Below are 21,363 nucleotides of genomic sequence, written 5' to 3' on the forward strand. Positions count from 1 at the left end.
AAGGGGGAAGGATTTTGGAGGTCCTTTCCCTGATTTTCATCCCAGCTCCAGTCTCCTGAGGGGAGGAGGGACCATTGTCTTTATTTAGCTTAAATCAGAAGTGTCATGGTGTTGATGCATGATCTAGTATTTCTTTTTTGCAAGGCTAACCTTTTTGTAATGAAAGCAAAATAAGCAATATGTTACATGTGAATATTGGAGAAGGAAATGGCAACCCACTCCAGTATTCTTGCCTGGAGAATCCCAGGGACAGGGGAGCCTGGTGGGCTGCAGTCCATGGGGTCACGAAGAGTCAGACACAACTGAGCGACTTCACCTCACTTTCACTTGACATGTGAATGAGATTCCTTCCATTCCCCACATTTCTTTGCTGGCTTTGGGACACTTATCATTGAAAACGTGTGAATTCCTGTCAGTCTGGACATTCCTGCTTTTGTCTACCTGTGGACCCCTGCTGTTTACAGGACGAATAATTTCCTGCCACATGGCCGCTGTCTCCATTTCTGTTCTCATAGCTATCTGCCTGTTGTAACAACTAAAACCTCCTTAGTTTTACTGTCATTTAATTGCATGGTTCAGTTCAGTTTAGTCGCTCAGTCATGTCGGACTCTGCGACCCCATGAATTGCAGCAGGCCACACCTCCCTGTCCATCACCAGCTCCCGGGGTTCACCCAAACCCACATCCACTGAGTCCGTGATGCAATCCAGCCATCTCATCCTCTATTGTCCCCTTTTCCTCCTGCCCCCAATCCCTCCCAGCATCAGAGTCTTTTCCAATGAGTCAAGTCGTCGCATGAGGTGGCCAAAGTACTGGAGTTTAAGCTTCACCATCATTCCTTCCAAAGAACACCCAGGACTGGTTGGATCTCCTTGCAGTCCACGGGACTCTCAAGAGTCTTCTCCAACACCACAGTTCAAAAGCATCAATTCTTGGGGGCTCAGTTTTTTCACAGTCCAGTTCTCACATCCATACAAGACTACTGGAAAACCTCAGCACTGGCCACGGGACTGGAGAAGGTCAGTTTTCTTTCCAATCCCAAAGAAAGGCAATGCCAAGGAATGCTCAAACTACCACACAATGGCACTCATCTCACATGCTAAAAAGTAACTACATGGTAGTCACTGAAAAATACATTTATGCCACAAAACAGAATTTTAGCTATACAACTTAACATTTAATTTTGTTCATGAGTAAGTAAGACTCAGATTTCTGTCAACTACAAAGATGCACAACTTGAAAATTACAGGTTGTATTTGTAACAAAATCAGGACTGCAGTGCAGGAGACAGCACCTCAGATAGCTCTGAGAGACTGCTCCAAAGAGGTGGGTCAGGAGAGATCAATATGTTATATTTTGGTAACGGGGAGAGTGAAAGTGTTAATTGTTCAGGCATGTCAGACTCTGTGACTCCATAGACTGTAACCTGCAGTTTCTCTGTCCATGGAATTCTCTGGAGTGGCTTACCATTTCCTGACCCAGGGGATCTTCCTGACCCAGGGATCAAATCCAGGTCTCTTGCATTGCAAGCAGTGAGCCACCAGGGAAGCCCCTGGTGAAGGGGAGTTCAATACAATTAAATATTCAGTTTACAAAAGATTTTCCGGTAGTCAAAGAGCTGATGTCACTACCAAGGGATTTAATGCTTTTCTAATCATGAGATGCAGGGATTGGGATCATGAAATCAGTTCCTGAAAATGACCAACTATCTAAAACCTGTCTGACTAGATTGCCTGGAGCACAGAATGCCTCAGTCCACACTGGACTCTCAAGGGGTGTTGATAGTTGGCAGCTGCTATTCGGTGGAGGAAAACCTTACACGACACATCCAAGTGTGCAGTCAACTCTAAGAGCACCTAGCCTTTAGGGCCCAAGTGAAAGCCCTAGAGAGCCTGGGACACAAGTCACGGCAAGTCTCCAGAGGATGACCATCCATCCAGTCAACGAAGACTATCTCTGCACTCCACTCGAGGACAGGTTAGAGCTAAAGCCAGCCCTGGTCCTGAAGCACTGGCAGGAAATATTAGGCCCTGGGGGACCCTGTCCTAAACTTTTCTTGTCTTTAACTTCTTTGCAATGCCTTACGGAAACTTCTGAATGTGGGTAAATGCCATGCAGTCCCTAGAATGAGCCCAGTCTAAGGTCCCGAAAACCATGCCCCAGTATGCCATCTCACACCCGCTGTAGAGTTATCACACCATAGTTTCTGCTTTGTTTTGTTTTGAACTAGGGCTGGGAAAGACAGGTACCAGCCTGCCGGAGCCCCACGGATTCTTGGACGTTTACAGATTCAGAGAGTAAGAAGACCTGTTTCCAGTGTCTCCTGGGCTGCTTGTTCAGAAAGCACCCAGAGACGGCCAAGCCTTGCCTTCTAGCGCTGTAGATGCGTCTCTGTAGAAGGGGCAAAGCTGGGGTGTACATGCTCAAATGCAAAAGCTGGCCCTGGGCAGGAGATCTCATGCAGGGCACCGTGAAGAGGACATCCATAAAACCTGTGAACTTTACCCTTTGCCCTCAAAAGAGGTGCTGCTTCAGGGAGAAAAGTTGTAGAGTGAGAACTTCATGTGGGACAGAACGTCATGTGGGACATCACCCTCAGGCATGCCCACGGTGGAGCCCTTCTATCTGGGATGAGAGGACAACAGTGGGGGGACAGACGAACTCTGCCTACTCCATTTGTGCCAGTCTGTCTTTTGCTCAATCCAGAGGTGGACGCGATTCCAGAAAGCAGTCATCTACTTCAGAAGGACCACCCTAAGTGCTGACCAGTCCTTCAGTGAGCTCCATATGCTCCAGGTGTTCCCACTGGCCCTTGGCCCACACAGTAGTGGCAAAGCCCTAGATGAAGGACAGCTCCCTTGTGGTTGAAAACATTCTGTGCTGAGCCGTCCCGCAAGGAAGAGAAACGGTCACCACAGGGCTGGTGAGAAAAATGTTTTTCCTACAGCTTGGCCTGGCAGAGGGCCTTGGGCAAAGGCCTTAAGCCTTCCTGGAAAAAGGGATATTGACCCCTGAGCTGCAGCAGCAGCAGCAGCAGCAGCAGCAGCAGCAGCAGCAGTAGCAGCATGGGACACAGAGCACATGGCTGCGTAGGCTCGCCCTAACAGCCTCTTTCCCCTCACTTCTGCCCCTGGACACGCTGTACCGAAGCTGAGTTCCTGGAAAAAATAACAGAGTTCACATGAGCTCTAACATCTACGATGGGATCTGTTTTCCTTTATCTGATTCCTTGCATTTTCTCTTTTCCCCTGGTCACTTTTGCCAGAAACTAATATCCTCACTGCCTTCCCACCCCTCACTTTCTCCCTAGGCCACAGCCCCCCTCCATATACCTTATACACGATCCCCTAAGATGTTACCTGGAACCCCAGCTCTGGGAAGCGGACTCTCAGCAAAGCTGACCGTGCACTCATATACACACTCATACACATGTGGCCTTCGAGGTTCATAGCGAGTTCAATGTTAAGGCTTTTCCCTTGTTCTGTACTCTTATTCAAGTGTCTGATGATAGGCAACAGAGAGGATACCCGGGCCACCACCTTCCAACAGAATTGCGTTCCACTGTTTCAATCTCTGGCCCTTGTTCACCAGACCCTTTCCACGAACATCCACATTTCCCTTGTAAAACTGCCAGACCCACAGTCAATGGGCCCCTCGTCTTCCTTCTCCATCCTCCCCAACCCCCACCCCACGGGAAGAACTGCACCCCCTGACACAACCCCAACATATGACTTAGCCCCCTCTACGAATCTCCACGGACTGGTAATTCCCACGCGGTGGACTGACTCTCCTACATGCAGCTGAAGTGTTTGTCCTGAGGACCTGCCCAAACAATACGCGCCCACATGCAGCTGATGCTTTTTATTTTTCCTTTGCAATTAATTCAGGTTTACTGGTGTCTCACTCTCGATCCACTTCAGCACCAGACCACTCTTCACTACTTTCCCGTCCAAGAGAACTATGCTGGCCATTGGTCTTCACGTGAAGCAGCTTCTTCGGTTTTCTATTTTAGGTGAAGGGGGGCACACCATCGTAAGTGTCTCAAAAGCTGGGGGGAGGGGGTTCCTTGCAAAACAGAGAGAGACAGAGATATGTACACTTACCCTCCCCGAAAACACTAAAGACAGCTTGATTCTTTCAAGTCAGTTCCCAGGGGGGCGTGTCTGTGAACGTTTACATGCCCTAGAAGCACATAGTAAAAAACGGGTATCCCAGTCTTCAGCGTAGAACTATTTACAATAGCTAGGACGTGGAAGCAGCCTATGTGTCCATCAGCAGATGAAGGGATAAGGAAGTTGGAGTACACATACACAGCGGTGTCTTACACAGCTCTAACACGGAACGCATCCATGTCAGTTCTAATGAGATGGAATGAACGTGGAGCCTGCTATACTGCGTGAAGTAAGTCAGAAAGAGAAAGACAAACACTGTCCGTTAACACAAATATATGGAGTTGAGGACCTTGTAGGTGGTGCTGGGCAGCAAAGAAGAAACAGACATATAAAGAACAGACTTTGGCCTCAGTGGGAGATGGTGACGGTGGGTTAATGTGAGAAAGTAGCCCAAAAAGGTTTACATTAGCTTATGCAAAACAGATGACCAGTGCGAGTTTGACAGGTGGAGCAAGGCAACCAAAAGAAAGAGGATAGAGAAGAGGCAGCCACAATGCAGGAGAGTGCATTGCCATCTTACAATGGAAATCCAGGGGTAAACCAAATCCAAAGTAGTAAGGGCAGTTTCTTTCTATGTTGATACTGCTGGGGCATTCCAGTTCCTTTATTGAACCAATGATTTTCAAAGCAATACCAACGATTTTCAAAGCAACATAATGGGTACGGAAGTGAATAGAGAAGGGATGTATGCAGGAGACTAAGCAACTGGCCAAAATGAATGGTAAAGAGGCTGACAAACATACCCTGGAGGAGGAAGAGAGACTGCAGTGAAAGGCTAAAGAGCATGTCAGCAGTTACTCTGCTGTTAGCGAATGGGTGAGGTTCCCTCCTTGACCTCTCAAATGCCAGGTCAGCTAAATCCTGGAACCAAATCATGTTCACAACATTGATGAGAATGAAGTGGGGGAGCACAAAGAGAGATCACTGAGCTGAAGAACTTCAGCTATGACCAAAAATCTCCATGTAGAGATGGATTACCAATAATATGGGCCACTACTGACTGAAGCACAGGACTGAAAAGTCCATAAAACAAGAGGAGACTGAATCAGAAAACTCCAGCATCACAAGTGCAGCAGTGAAAAGTTCTCCCAACAACATTTGGCTCACTTTCCTGCTTCCTCTCTGTGCTCTGGGCTTCCCCCTGAGCCAGGATACTGCTTGCCCTTTTTTGATGCTACTCCTCCCTCTTTTGTTGAATTTGAGCATCCAACTTTGAGACGGTACAAATTCCCAAGACAGAGTCTGATTTCCCTGGCAAGGTCCTGCAGAAAGGTTGTGACATTCAGCCATCACTTCACTGTCCAAACTATCAACTACAGAAAGGAGAGAAAGAGGTTTCCCCAAATATTTCATCATGAAGGACTCAGTAGCTTCTCTATCTTGGCTCTGGCTCCAGCTGCAACCCTTATCCACCACTGGCCTCTGGCTCCTTTGAGCTACTCCACTCCTGGCCACCAGTTCCTACCCAGGCATTCCCAGGGCAGGGGACACTGTGTCTGCACTGCAGTGTACATTTTTGTATCACAATAAATGGCTGATTTATTCTGATAAGTGTACAGAAAGTGACAAATCACTGTCATGTGTATGAATCATTTTTTAAATCACTGGAGCATGTTCTCATGGCAGCGATCATAATGCTTTATTTCCAGTAATGCTTTTCAAATGTGTACTCTCATTGGTTAATGTAGTAATTCTTTATTTGAACTGATTATCATCTGATTATTAGTTGACTGTAACTGCTTACGTGTTTTAATTTTTGTAACATTAGTTACTGCAATATCAGTAAAATCCATCAATGGCATTTACTTTCCAAAAGAGATATGAAAACAAAGGGCCCATTTTACCTGGTGAAATGAAAAAAGGTAACTAATACTAATAGAGCCATAGGAAAACTTTCAAGTAAGAATATAGTAATATAGACATATTCTATTAGAATGGTTCTGTAGTAAGACATTAATACTAATAGACTGGTAAGCATTACATTAAAAACGATTTTCTAAACTATATCTTATACAAATATATTAAGGTGTGTTTACCTTTGGTGCATGATTTCACTGCTGAGTTGTTCACCTACATGTTCTTGACTGCTTAGTTGTCTCTGACTCTTTGCAACTCCATGGCCTGTAACCTGCCAGGCTCCTCTGTCCATGGACTTCTCTGGGCAAGAATACTGGAGAGGGTTGACATTTCCTTCTTCAGGGGATCATTCTGAGCCAGGGATCAAACTCAGGTCTTCTGTATTGGAGGAAGATTCTTTTCCACTGAGTCATCACAGAAGCTCCATTTACCTACAGTATGTTTGCTCAGTCTTGTCCCATTCTTTGAGACCCCATGGACTGGGGCTCGCCAGTGCCCCAGTGCTCTTCTGTCCGTAGGCTTCTTAAGGCAAGAATACCAAAATGGGTTGCCATTTCCTTCTCCATGGATTTACCTAAAGAAGATATATTAGAAAGATCAATCACTACTTTAGAAGAACCAGTCAACACTATATTACTTATTTATAATGGCTTACTAAGAAATTCTAAGTATTTTTGTAAACGGGGAAATATAAAGATTAGTAGACATCAGTATTAAAATAAGACATAAGCACTGAAAATGGAGCTATAGTATTGCTTTATAAGAATAGTAAAATTTAATATACTTACATATATATGTATATAAGTATATTAAATTTCATATATGTATAAATATTTATGTACATATGTGCATATTGGAGAAGGCAGTGGCACCCCACTCCAGTACTCTTGCCTGGAAAATCCCATATACAGAGGAGCCTGGTAGGCTGCAGTCCATGGGGTCGCTAACAGTCGGACACGACTGAGTGACTTCCCTTTCAATTTTCACTTTTCACTTTCACGCATTGGAGAAGGAAATGGCAACCCATTCCAGTGTTCTTGCCTGGAGAATCCCAGGGATGGCAGAGCCTGGTGGGCTGCCCTCTATGGAGTCGCAGAGAGTCAGACACGACTGAAGCGACTATGTGTATATATGTATGTATGTGTATATATATATATACATATATATATATATATATATATAATGGCTATATAAACTAGATAAATTCTAAAGAAACCCTTGGAAAATAAGTTTTAGTTCTCTCCTTCGTTAAGTGTATTTTCTTCTATTAGATATGATTTTACATGTTAATTCCTAGAAGGAAGAATTTTATATAGGGAAAAATAATCTGTCAGCAGAGTTCTTTCAGGTATAGACATGCATTAGCTGAGGTGACAGAAATTGCAGAGTTTGTCCTTAGTGGATCTCTTCATTTTGTTACTTTTGGGATTTTTAGTGAAAAACATTACCTTTATTTGCTTAATGAGAAAATTCCAAATATGTTTACTTCAAAGACACTAAGGCTTTTAACTCCTAAATGGTTTAAATATTTTCATTATTTATCCTTTTCTTTTGTATTAAGAAAAAGGGAAATCACACAATTAAAGAATATGCCACTCAAGAGTGGTCATATTGGTGACATATGAGACGGCAATAAATTATGAAAACATGTGATGGTAGAAGTTCTCTTTTGTATTTTATAGTGATTAAGTTAACCCGACTGGTAAACCTAGTAGAATATTTTGCTCTTTTTATTTTTGGTTTATTTTTTTTTTTTTTTAGACTTTCCCTCAAAGGTCTCCATTTACCCCTCCTCCACCTCTGTATTTTCTTCCTGCCCTACTTTCTCTGCGGCTCATCTCGCGATACATCCAGGTTCCTTATGCTCGTCTCCTCGTGCCGTACATCCGGTTCTTTATGCGCTTGACGGAAGAGGCAGGGCTGCGTTCAAAATTAGTTTAGCTAGCAGTCGACTCAGGGGCTTTGGTGGTGTGTGTTCGGAAGACCGAGACAAAAAAAAAAGTAAAGAATCGGGCATTTTAAGATCAAAAAACAGATTTATACCTTATGAGAACATGTTTATAGGTATAGTGTCAGTTTTTACTGGAGAAAAATGGTAACTCAGACTGACTTTTCCTGTCAGGTTTTTTCCCGTAAGACCTAATAGCTGAGTGTATGTATATATATGTGTGTGTGTGTGTGTGTACATTATCTTGAAAAGTCTTATTAGTTTATTTCTTGAAAAATATCTTTAATTTTTATTCCTTGGAGAATCAGTGCCTGAAGTAGCAATGGAAAGCCAGTGAAGTTTGAGGGTTCTTTTGTCTGAATGGAGGGCTTGGGGATGCGATGGACGAGGTGGGGGCGGAGCGGGGGTGGGATGAAGAAGGGGGTTTGAAATGTCTGGATGTTGGCTGTGGGAGGATATACTGGGCGTATACTCCTACCCTGGGACTGAGAAAGCTGTTTTTGCTTTGTAACTTTTCTTTGATGTATAAGGCTGGATCTTTCTCCACAAGCTTATGGCTACTAGGGCGGGATGTTGGTTGCTTTCGGTGTGTAATTCATTTTTTCCCTGTTGGTTTGGGGCTGCTAGTCGTGTGCAGTGTTGCCTTGGTGTGCAGTTCGGCTTTTTTCCGTTGGTTTGGGGCTGCTAGTCATGTGGAATGTTGCGTTGGTTTCTCGCAAAATGTGGCTTTGGTGTGTAATGCGGCTTTTTTGCTGTCCACTTGGGGCCGCTGCTTCAGTCGTCTCTGACTCTGTGCGACCCTATAGACCGCAGCCCACCAGGCTCCCCCGTCCCTGGGATTCTCCAGGCACGAATACTGGAGTGGGTTGCCATTTCTTTCTCCAGTTGGGACCGCTAGTCATGCAGAATGTTGCTTTGGTGTGTAATGCATTTTTTCCCCCGTTGGCTGGTGCCTGTTAGAGGCGCGGAATGCTTCTTTGGTGTGTAATGCGAAATTTCTCCCTCCGCTAGGGTCTTCTAGTTGTGCAGAATGTTGCTCTGGTGTGTAGTTTGGCTTTTTTCCGTTGGCTTGGGGCTGCTAGTTGTGCGGAATGCTACTTTGGTGGGTAACGCGGCTTTTCTCCCTCCACTTGGGGCTGCTAGTTGGGCTGAATGTTGCTCTAGTGTGTAATTTGGCTTTTTTGTTTGTTTGTTTGTTTGTTTCCCTTGCCTTGGGGCTGCTAGTTTACCGGACTGTTGCTTTGGTGTGTAAACCGGCTTTTCTCCCTTGGCTTGGGGCTGCTAGTTGCGGGGGCTTAGTCGTGCAGAATGTTGCTCTGGTGTGTAATTCGCCTTTTCTCCGTTGGCTTGGGGCTGCTAGTTGTGCGGAATGCTGCTTTGGTGGGTAACGCGACTTTTCTCCCTCCACTTGGGGCTGCTAGTTGGGCTGAATGTTACTCTAGTGTGTAATTTGGCTTTTTTTTTTTTTTTTTTTTCCTCCTTGCCTTGGGGCTGCTAGGGCACCGGACTATTGCTTTGGTGTTTAACCTGGCTTTTCTCCCTTGGCTTGGGGCTGCTAGTTGTGGGGGCTGTTGCTTTGGTGCCTAATCCAGCTTTTCTCTCTTGGCTTCTGGCTACTAGTCATGGGATATTGCTTTGGTGTATAACTCAGATTTTCTCCCTTGCCTTGAGTCTGCTAATTGCGCATCTGGATGTAACAGCCCAGGCTCCATTTTGTTTCACGTGCACTCTTTTTTTTTTTAAACAGTTTTTCTCTGAGATAGTGACAGTAGTTGACAAACTTAACCAGTATACCGAACCATTTTACTTATATGACTTAAAACTAAAGTTTTCAAATGTTGAACTGTTGATTAACTTAACGAAAATGGTCAAATTTTAATGTTCATAAAAGTTAACATTATTTTGTCTGGAGCTATGATTCTTAGTTTACCAAAATAAGTAACCACAGGTTAAATTTTCCTCAGCAAAGTATTTTATTCTCTTGTGGCTTTTATGACTTAGTATTGTAGAAGTTTTTAAATTTAAGTGTATTTTACAGATTATTTGTTGTGTAATCAATATAAACGTGAGAAAATGGGGAAATTTGAAAATGTGTTTAGTGTATTTTATGTACATTTTATAAAACTTAGATACTGTATTTAGGTTTTAATGAGTGAATTCTTTAAACACTGCAGCTCAAAACAGTTTTCCAGCAGCCTTCTAATGTAATTTAAACTTACAGGTTTTTGTTATCTGTAAAAAAACAGCATTCATTAGGTCAGGGCTTGTTTTCCTTTTTGCGTTACAAGCTTCCTTGTATTTTAAGTAAACATTTTTAAAAGTTCAGTTCTTTTTAAATGATATTGGAACATTTTGGCTCATAATTTGTTCTTTGGTATATTTTTTGCCACCTAACAGTAAAATGATGGAAGCAGATCGGCCTGGAAAACTGTTAATAGGAGGCCTCAGTGCTGAAACAACGGAGGAGTCTCTTGAAGCTGAATTTGGGAAATATGGTCACATTGTGGAAGGTAACTCTAGAATCGGATATGACTGAGTGACTGAACTGAATCGAACTCTAGAATCAACATACGTAACTCTTTAAAGCAAATGTCTACTTGATATATATCCATGGACAACTATGAGTAGTTTCAGGTTTTTGTTTTTTTAATTGGGCAAGTACTTGGCAGTCAGTGAAAGGGTCTCCTCTTACTGAAAAGGGAAGAAAACAGTGCCTTTAAAATGTACTAGTGGTCCTGGGATGTGAAAGAGAATAAGACATGGTAATAGTAGAATTATTGAGATTTACTGTTCATTTTTAGAATACTAGGAATAATATATAAAAATCAAATTATGTGATATTTTTATATCATGTATAAAACGATATATAGATTTTTGTTTTTAAGTAACTTTCAAAAGTTTGTACTGTGTTGATAACATTCAAGTATGTTAAAGGGTCTTATGAGAAATTGTCAAAGGAGTGATAATTTTGAAAATAGTAAAGTTCAATTTTATGTGACATTTTAAATTTAAAAGATTTACGTGTATTACAGTTCTCTTGATAAAGGATCGGAACACAAACAAGTCGAGAGGCTTTGCTTTCATTACTTTTGAGAGCCCCGCAGATGCAAAGGATGCTGCCAAAGAAATGAATGGAAAGGTAAGTCTTAATAATGTATGTTCTTCATTTAACACTATTGATAGATTTCTTTTGGAGAAGGCAATGGCACCCCACTCCAGTACTCTTGCCTGGAAAATCCCATGGGCGGAGGAGCCTGGTGGGCTGCAGTCCATGGGGTTGCAGAGTTTGACACGACTGAGTGACTTCACTTGCACTTTTCACTTTCATGCGCTGGAGAAGGAAATGGCAACCCACTCCAGCGTTCTTGCCTGGAGAACCCCAGGGACAGGGGAGCCTGGTGGGCTGCCGTCTATGGGGTCGCACAGAGTCGGACACGACTGAAGTGACTTAGCAGCAGCAGCATAGATTTCTTTATTGTTACAGTAGTATAATGCTTTGTAAGGCTTCACTCCTTTTTGTCACATAAATACTAGTTCCTCTGGTTGGGAAGAGATTGAAGTTAATACCAGCATTAACAAAACAGATTAAATCTGTCTTCTATTAACATTCAGGTGTAAATACAAATAGGTTTTAACCTTCAGCACTCTCCCCGTATTTCATACTGTATTTTAAGTCTTGGCATTTTCTATTTAAGTCACTCTTCAGTGTATCAGTGTTAGGAATAAAAATTTGTCCCGTAGAAGCTGAACTTTTTTAAAAAACTGGAGAATTGCTTTACAGTATTGTGTTGGTTTCTGCCGTGTATCAGCATGAATTAGCCATAAGCATACAAATGTTATCTCCCTCCCACTTCCCTCCCCATCCCATTTCTTTAGCTAGCTATGGAGCACTGTGTTTGCTCCAGGATGTGCCCCGTCTGTGGATTGTTACATTAAATAAAAAGGAAGTCTGTATCTCCCCCATTTTATATTGTGGGTAATAGGCTTTTGTACTCATGATATCCTGTTGTTAAATTATCTCTGGAACTTCTACATTCCCTTAGTGCAAATACATTAATTCCCTATTATCTACAGTTATGGTTCTAGTATATTTCACACATGTGACACATGTTGACCCTTGTCCTTTAATTTTTCAGATATGGTAGTACCTAAAAGTTAAGTTTGACTCAGCTTTGGGTCACAGAGATAAATTTTCCTTGAGAATACTTGATGGTAACTAATTCCTCTTTTTTTTTTTTTTTTATTTGTTCTAGTTGTCAAGCACTGGAACATGTAATCTGAAATTACACTTGAGTAATTTTTATTCAATAGGTGTTATATTGCGAGGCATTGATTGAATTTAGTTAGCTGGTTAATGGTTGTGGATGAGACAAAATATTTATTTTCTTAAGCACTGGCGTTCTGGGTGAAGGGAAAAAACGTACAAATAGAAACATTAATTTTACACGCAGAAATGTTAAGGAAAATAAAGTAGTAATTTTGGTGGAGCTCATCGGGTGGTGAATACTATTTTTTTCAGTATATCTAGGAATATTTGCTAAATCCTGAGTTGGGAAAGAGACACTGCATGAATTTGTGGAAAATATTTTGAACCAAGATATAGAAAATGAGACCCTAAGATGAGGGGAAAATGGCTTTTGAGGATGATTGTATTGATCTAGAGGCCATTTCAGCCAGAAGTCCTGGTGGAAATTTAGGATTTAAAATTGTTTTCCAAAAATAATGTGAAATAACAAGAGTGTATATAGTATGATTCCTGTTAGGTTTTCAAAACTCCTTTTGGTCTCTGTAAAATATTAAGGCAGATATTGGAAGATTAAATTTAAGCATTTCTGAAAAATACGAAGTAGCATTACGGTCAGTAACCCCCTGGGAACAGAAAATAAAACAGTTGTATAAGGCAAGAAATGTTAATGGCCAAATAAAGGTTCTATTTTTAAAAAAAGAAAAATGAAGAAAATTATTAGAACTAGAGTAAATACAGAGCAGCAGTTATATTGAGAAAATTTATGTTTGTGTCTAATAGAACAAATGCTAAAATATAATTATGATAGGAACAATTATTTTGAATAAGTAATAGGCATACTTTTACATACCCTTGGGAAGCTGAAATTTTAAATGGAAAATTTACTAAAATGAAGCATGTTATAGAAAATAAAAATGTGTGCTTTTTCATGGTAAAGGAGAGATACTCATCATTTAATACCAGAGAACCGTTCAGGAAGTTCTAATAGTAAATACATACGCTTTGTGTTGGATGACTTAGGAAAGGCAATTGCCAATTAAGTCATGTTCATCATATTGAAGAGCACAGTCATTTCAGGAAAAAAATGTTTGCTTTGGGGAAAAATACTGATTTAATTCATTGCAATAATAAGTTAAAATTTATGTAACATTACTGATGTTGTACTTAATCTTATAGTTTTTGGATGGAAAAACAATTAAAGTAGAACAAGCCAATAAACCATCTTTTGAAAGTGGTGGTAGACAGAAACTGCAACCCCCTGCAAGAAACAGGGGCCATCCAAGAAATCTGAGATGGGAAAGAGGAGGATCTGGTGGAGCAAGAGGGCGTATGTCTCATGGAGGAAACTTTGGTAATGTATTAAAATACAAGGACGCCATAGCACTGAAAAACTGTTAAGTTTGAACATCTAGTAAATCTCAATGTCTATTGCATTGTTAATGAGAAGAATAATCTACAAGAATATATTAAATGAGAAAATTACCATTATTGATAATCAGAATTATTTCTAAGTTGTAAAGAATTGTTGTAGTTATAAAATTACTTATGTGCAAAAAAAGTTCATCATCTTACAGGGAAATGGCTTAAATTTTATTCTTTTTTTTTACCATTGTTATCGATGCCTCTTTAACAGTTTTTCTACACAATTCATTGCTGTTGATCATACATTAGAATTTTCCAATTTTGGCAAATAACTTTATTTAAACTATTAAAAAGACATGTATATACTCTCAGAGTAGTCCTACTGTATTGTAAAAAGTACTGGAGAACTTTGAAGATTACATAACAGATAACACAGTTCAGGGGTGAACATTGTGTATTTTTGGACTGACCTTGTAGTATTTGTCTTGAGCATGTATGTGCAGACAACTCTATGCAATTCTCCACTGTCATTTTGATATGGTGCTTTTGTTCCTGGGTTCTGTTGTAATAAAATTTGCATTTTGGAAAAGTTGTCTTTGATACAGATGTAAAAGCCTCTGTTTTGTATGTATAATTACATATATGTACATACATATGCATGTTTGTGTGTGTTAGAGAACAGTGAGTTACTGCAAATGGTATTATGAAATATTTTCAAAGAAGTTTTTACTTGGTAAGAAAGAAGGGAGGCACTTTCCATTCATAAACTTCCATATATCTAACAAACTTTGTCTCCTCTACTAACAATAACCAATCTTGAAAAATAAAACATTTCACTTCTGTTTTTGACAACCAGATGTGTGATTTTTTAGAAAATATTTTTAAAAGTTCTGTTACAGGGTGTGTTCATTATAAGATCACACAGTTCTGTTATTTTCTCAGGAGATGAGAAAAGTTTACTAGCTCATATTCTGCAAAGTGTACTCTCCCAAGTGTAACTGGAATATATCTGTAAACATTTTTCTAGTTAGATAAAAAGATTTCATTACTTACCATGCATTCTTAAATACTATTAGAGTTGAACAGAACATAGCCTTTTCCTTGAAAAATTAACAGTAAAGGTTGATCCTTGAACAAAGCAGATCTGTGTGGATTCACTTAAAAGCAGGGTTTTTTGTTTTTACTCCAAGTAAATATGTACTAGGTTACTAAATGATCCAAGGTTGTTGGAGAAGTTGCATTTTTTCCTATAAAAGGAGTTTTTTATACTTTTAGGTGCATATTTTTTTTATTGTTTTGACATAACACCTATTGTGTTACATTTTTAAAAGCTTTTTTGACACCAGAATTGTATGAATTATTTTCCTCCCAGTGTGTTTAAAATTTTATTTTATCCTGGTTTTTCTCCACCTCCTCTATTCTCTTCAGACTACTATCACAGCAGTGGTTCTTTAATCATTTCATAAATTTTTCAAACTGACTGAATTGTACTAACTGATGTATCACATGAGGAAATAGTTTTATTGGTTTAGACAAATACAAATGCTGAAGGCAATGGTAGTTCTTTATTAAAGATCTATAAACAGTAAGCAAAACTTAAACTTTAAGAATGTTTACTCTACCTAAAAAATTGCATTGAAATACAGGTGATAATGGATATAGTCTCAACACGAGCTCTTCAAGAGGACCCTATCCAGTTAAAAAAGGACCATCTTCAAGATGTCAAGGTCCTTCTCCTAAAAGATCTGCTCCTTCTGTTCAAGGGCGAAGCAGTAGTGGAATGAGAGGACGAGGTAAACGTTATATAATATAGAGACTATTGTTTCTGAGTAGTTAGTAAACGTGAGCTATTTAAAAATCAATCCTTAACTTTAAGAAGCAAAATGAAAAGAGAATTACATGGACATGTTTGTTGATCACTAGTTGATTTGTGGATGAAAAATAATTCTTTAGCATCTAATTATAGATGTGTGGTAGGTGATTAACATAGAAGTGGGGAAGACATTTCTTTTAAATCTATGCTTGCTAGAGAATTCCTTGGGTTTTTTTTTTTTTTTTTTTTTGAAGTTGCTAACATTTGCTGCTTAGTAGGATTTTTCACGTGGTTTCAAGATCAAGTATTTTCATGAAAACTAATATCCCATGAGTCAGCGATTTGGAATGTAGAGTAGTTTAGCTATGTTATATTGGCTACCTGGTTCATGTAATTATAAACAGTAACTGAAACTTGTCATATTAACTGTAGTTTGGATTCTTAACATATTTTTACATTGTTTGCTCTTGATACAGCTAAAAACTTTGAATCATTATCAAATTGTCATTTTTATGTATAGAATATTAATGAAGCTAAGTGTATTATGGTATTGATTTCAAAATACAAAAGAAGCTTAGAAACCTAAAGTTTCATTAGATTATTAGCCTAGTGAGCAAACAAAACAAGAGAAGTCTGACCACCAGGAATTAGTAAGAATTAGCACAAGAAGTGAGTATTATTTACAGTAAATAGTTTTCCTGTTTTGGAAGAGGTAGCATTTTTCAAATGAGCCCTTTATTGCTAATAAGTAGTTGAACTCAATAGTACTATCATTTGGAAAGGTCAGTAATTCAGGTTGCAGTTTATGTTAAATTTATCAACATTAGGAAAAAATCAAGTACTTTGTGATTGAACCTGTGAAAATAGTTTCAAAAAAATAATTAGACTTTACTCAAAGTTTGAGAGATTCTATTACTTGTAATTTAAAGATTATCCAAAATGTACAGGGAGCAGAAGATGTCAGGAAATAAAATGTTCAGAAATTACATTTATAAAGCAAGCTAAATGTGCATGAATCGGATTTTATAAGTATTTTTTTTCAATTGTTTTGGAGAGAGGAGACACACCAGTCTTTCGAATTTTTCTTTGAAATATTACTCTCAATTCTGAGATACTTATGTGAGCATTTTTAAATTAAAGGTCCAGTATTGCGGAGAGAAAATTACAGAGGAGGTCCTCGTAGACAGCCAGTGTCTTCTCGGAGAGATAACTATGTGTCACCAAGAGATTATGGTTATGCTACTAAAGACAGGTAAAGAAAAATAAAATACATGAATTTTTAAGTCATAGTTAATTTTGTTGAGGTAAAATGTATCTAACAAAATTTTAAAAGTGAACAGTTCAGTAGCATTTAAACTACTCAGAATTCTGCAACCGCTATCTCTGTTCAGTTCCAAAACATTTCATCACCCCAAAACAAAATCTATAAGCAGTTGCTCCCATTTTTATCCCCCCGTGTCCCTAGGAGACACCCACCTACGTCATGTGTCTGTAAATTTACCTAATCCTGAATATATCATACGTTCACTGTAGCCTGCCAGGCCCCACTGCCCATGGAGTTCTCCAGGCCAGAATACTGTAGTGGGTAGCCATTCCATTCTCCAGAGGATCTTCCTGAGGGATTGGACCCTGGTCTTCCATATTGCAGTCAGATGCTTTACCAACTGAGCCACATGGAAGCCTTAACAATATGTGACCTTTAATATGTGGCTTTTCCATTAGTGTGAGTGTTTTCAAAGATAATCCTTGCTGAAGCATGAATCAGTACTTCAGTTTTTGAGTGGGGGTTAAACTACCATTATATGTATAGTTAACATTGTTTGTTTATCCATCTTTATGGTTAAAGCGTACAAACATTGGAGTACCTGCTTTCAATTCAGAGTGTAAACTCTGAATTGGAATTCCTGGGTCATACAGTATTTTCAGTATTTTAAGGAACCATTCATCTTCTCCATAACTGCACTGGTGGTGCAGTGCTAAGAGCCCACCTGCCAACGCAAGAGACTCAGATTCAATCCCAAGGTGGGGAAGATACCCTGGATGAGAAAACAGCAATTTACTCCATATTCTTGCTTGAAAAATCCCATCAATAGAGGGGCCTGGTGGGCTACAGTCCACAAGGTCACTAAGAGTCTGACACAGCTTTCTATTTACTGTGCACACACAGGATTTCTGCATGCTCACCAACACCTGATGCTTTATATTAGGGTTAGCCTGTCTACTAGGTGCAGAGTAGGTGTCTCATTCAGATTGAAAAACTTTTTTTCTTCCTAAAAAAATAATGATGTTAAGCAGTGTTTTACATTCTTGTTCATCATTATATATCTTCCTTGAAGAAAAGTATATTGAGATCCTCTGAATTTAAAACTTTTTTTGTCTGTATGAATTCAGTATGAATTCTTTTCATTTATTTTTGTTTGTTTGTTTTAAGTTACTCAGGCAGAGATCCAAGTTCGCGAGACACCAAGAATTATGCTCCACCATCTAGAGACTATGCATACCATGATTACGGCCATTCAAGTTCTTGGGATGATCATTCCTCTAGAGGACATAGGTACTATAAACAATTCTGTTTCTAATCAAATAACTTATGGAAATTTTTTCTTTAACATTAATTCTCTTAAATTTAGTGATCATGATGGCTATGGTGGAAGCCGTGATAGAGATTATTCTGAACATCGAAGTGGAGGCTCTTACAGGGATTCATATAGGAGTTATGGTAAGAGTACAGTTACAACTCAGAAAGGACAGAATTAGAATTGACATGCTAGATCTACATCATTTACTCAAGTTTACTTCTAATTTCTCAGGGGAAAAAAAAAGTAATTTCTACCTAATTGATTGGTTTGAATTAGTTTTGATCAGTCATTTAAAATGATATGAAGGGTAATTTGGCAGCTTACATTTTTTAATCACAAAAATTACTGTAACATTTTTAAAAACAAAAGTGCTATTAAGAGTATGAAGCATAGGAACATTATGAAGTTCAAAATTTTAGTCTTTTCCAAAAAATTAATATTTACTTTAAACTGCTGCTGAGTCATTTCAGTCACGTCCGACTCTGTGCAACCCCATAGATGGCAGCCCACCAGGCTCCCCTGTCCCTGGGATTCTCCAGGCAAGAACACTGGAGTGGGTTGCCATTGCCTTCTCAACCACTGGAGCTAAAAAATACTGCTCTTTTTAAATAAATGTGAAAGCCCCTTCACCATGGCTACTAGTTCATATCTTCACCACAGAGGCAGATAAAGGCTAGCCTTTGAAAGATTTAGTACTTTATAGTCATGTTATAGTAGTAATGGGAAAATTTTATAATTTTATCAATTATTAATTTCACAGGGGGCTCCCACGGTGCTGTATCAGGAAGAGGTCCACCTCTGAGTTACGGCAGAGGTCGTCACTATGACGATTATAGCAGTACAAGAGATAGAAATGGAGGAGGGCAGAAAAGTTACTCATGCAGCCGAAGTGATACATACTTAAGTGGTCGTGACCGTGGTGGAAGACAAGAACAAGGATTTCCATCCTCCAAGGATAGGGTGTACCCTGCTCCTCATGAGTCATACAGTAGCTCAGGTTATGAGGCTTCCAGGGGAGGTCATGGGGGAAACCGATCTGAAAGAGTAGGCCGAAACAGATACTAAAAATAATACTCACATACCATGTTTTGTTGGCATGGGAAAATTTTGTGTGAGTTTCTGTTTTAATTCATACTTGAGTACTGCTGAAGAAAAAGCATTGGCTTTGGAGGGAAGAGCTGTAAACTTTACCCTCCATGAATTTTCAGATAAATTGAAAAATAGAATCATTCAGATAAGTTGAAAAATAGAGTTATTCAAAGTAATTTCATAGTTGTCTGCTAATTGAAAAATAGAAGTTAAAAATTTTTAATTTAATGTCTAAATTTTCAGAGTGTGTTTTGCGAAATGCCACTGTTTATTTTACTGGTGCGTTAAACAAGCATAAAAACACTTGTTTGGAGGGTGAATTGTGCTGTTTGCTTAAAGTTTCCCTTTGTGTCTTTGCACATGAATGCATTCAGAATTAAGCAATACGGTATTTCTCCATTGCAAGCTGTACCTGCTTTCTATTTAGGTTAACAAATATTACATGCTATTTTTGAAAGCAGTGTATAAAAGGTTTGACAAGTCTCTAAAAAACCTGAAAGGGATGTTTGCGTCCTTACTGAAATGTTGTGTCCAACTGTTTAAAACAATAGTATAAATCAGAAGAAAATTTAGATATATGACTAAAATGTTTAAGTCTAAAGTTAAGTATCAATTTTCTTAGCCATTCAAGTGGCTAATGACAAAAGTGCCATGATTAAAAAGAAAACAATTTGTACCTAAGTTGAGATTGAACTAGTTAAGTATTCTGAGTATGTATCTTAATGAAAGTAAATAGTTCTAGATTTGTTGGAAAGGCAGTGTTTTAAGTAATGATGATTTTAACTTCATTTTGGAGTACTTGATCTAACCCAAAAGTATAGGCTTATCTATAAGGAAAGTTAAGGGTTTTTATAGGTAGATTTAGGTATCAATAATAATACATCAACTTTTTGTTAAGAAACAAGTATAAGAGCTGCAGGACAAATGGAATTGGCAAAATTAGTGGAGAGATTTGCAATTTCCTTTTAAAGTAACAGCAAATTAGGGGAAATTTACTTTTTAAAGGTTCAATTAACAATATTTGAGGCAAACTCAGAAGACAGATTAAGAAATTTCTTAGGATTGTTCCAAATGTTAGAAGTCAAAGGCATAGTTGAATACATTTTCAAGACAAAGGATAGTGCATAAAAGTGACATTGATATTTACATGAAGTTCAAGGCAACACTGTCCAGGTAAGCAGGAACAAAGTAAGCAGTAAGTTACTGATCCTAGTACAAAGCTGAGAAAGAACAGGATATTTTTTAAGTAGTTAGATTGGTAACTTCTGAAATTGCAACCAGATCTCAAACGGCTATTTTGATGCTAGACATTATGAAAGCATAACTTTCATTTAGTTGTGCTGTAGTGTTTGTGAGGACTGAATAAGAATATAAACTTCCTAGCATAATTTCTAATTATTTCCTATGAATCCATTATGATAGTGTCTGTATTACCTACCCTGGAAACTTTGAGCAACAGAAAGATCCTTGACAGGATATCTTGTTATAATAGTGACAACATTCGTGAGTATATGAGAATGGCAACCTAGAAAATAATTTCTCCCAAACATTGCTATAAAGATTCTGTTTTTGAGCATGTTAAAGAGTAAACTCTGAAAATTATAACCAAAGTTAAAGGCCTGTCCTGTTAAAGTGTTCATTCGACAAAAATGAATTTGTTGTCTGTAGTACAGAGAATAAAAAGTAAATTTCAACTATAACTAAATTTCTCTACAGTTTATGTGTAATGAGTTACTGTTTTTAAAATCAGTTTGACCTGAAGGTTCCTGTAGTTGGCTTAATTTGAAAATGGCAATTAACCCAGAAATGTAAAATTCCCTGTTGAAAATGCTCCTGATGTAAGAAATGTTGTACCTTTCTGTTGACCCTAGCCATTAAACTGGTTTTTAGTAATAAAGAATATCAAGTTGCTTTAGAAACAGTGTTAAAAAACCTGCACAACGAAGTATTCTTCTTCTGTATGTTGATATAGAACTCTGTATCCCAGGCTTTGCTGTGTATGCTGAATATAAAGGCATAATTTGTTTAGTGTTTAGTAACTATGAATTTTAAATCATCTAAAAGTGGGAAAAAGTCCTTGAAACTGTCTTGACTTAAAGGGGTTATCTTCTTGTATGTTGCTTGTTTTTATTTGATGTTTTTGTGTTAGAGAAAACTTTCCATTTGTGATTTTTCATTAGTTCTGTATGTATTGTAAACTTTTAGTACTTTGTGTTAGGAATTTTTATCTTGAAATTAAAGTGTTACATAGCTTTCTAAAAGTGTTAGTTTGGCTTTTTATACCTACTCTATTATTTT

General features: G+C 38.7%; 1 protein-coding gene and 1 pseudogene across 1 annotated transcript; one reads left to right on the forward strand and one right to left on the reverse strand.

Annotated features, from left to right (window-relative positions):
- Positions 1-4,571: 4,571 nt before the first annotated feature.
- LOC132344560 (etoposide-induced protein 2.4 homolog) lies at positions 4,572-5,524 on the reverse strand (annotated as a pseudogene).
- Positions 5,525-10,346: 4,822 nt separating this feature from the next.
- LOC132344529 (RNA-binding motif protein, X chromosome-like) lies at positions 10,347-21,293 on the forward strand. Its single transcript, XM_059884217.1, has 8 exons — positions 10,347-10,486; positions 11,009-11,115; positions 13,399-13,573; positions 15,231-15,377; positions 16,538-16,649; positions 17,829-17,951; positions 18,028-18,116; positions 18,737-21,293. Exons 1-8 carry the CDS (start codon positions 10,378-10,380, stop codon positions 19,039-19,041), a joined length of 1,167 nt encoding a protein of 388 aa, XP_059740200.1. The 5' UTR covers positions 10,347-10,377; the 3' UTR covers positions 19,042-21,293.
- The last annotated feature ends 70 nt before the right edge of the window (positions 21,294-21,363 follow it).

The sequence above is a fragment of the Bos taurus genome, chromosome Y (genome assembly GCF_002263795.3).
Source record: "Bos taurus isolate L1 Dominette 01449 registration number 42190680 breed Hereford chromosome Y, ARS-UCD2.0, whole genome shotgun sequence".
Lineage (NCBI taxonomy): Eukaryota > Metazoa > Chordata > Mammalia > Artiodactyla > Bovidae > Bos > Bos taurus.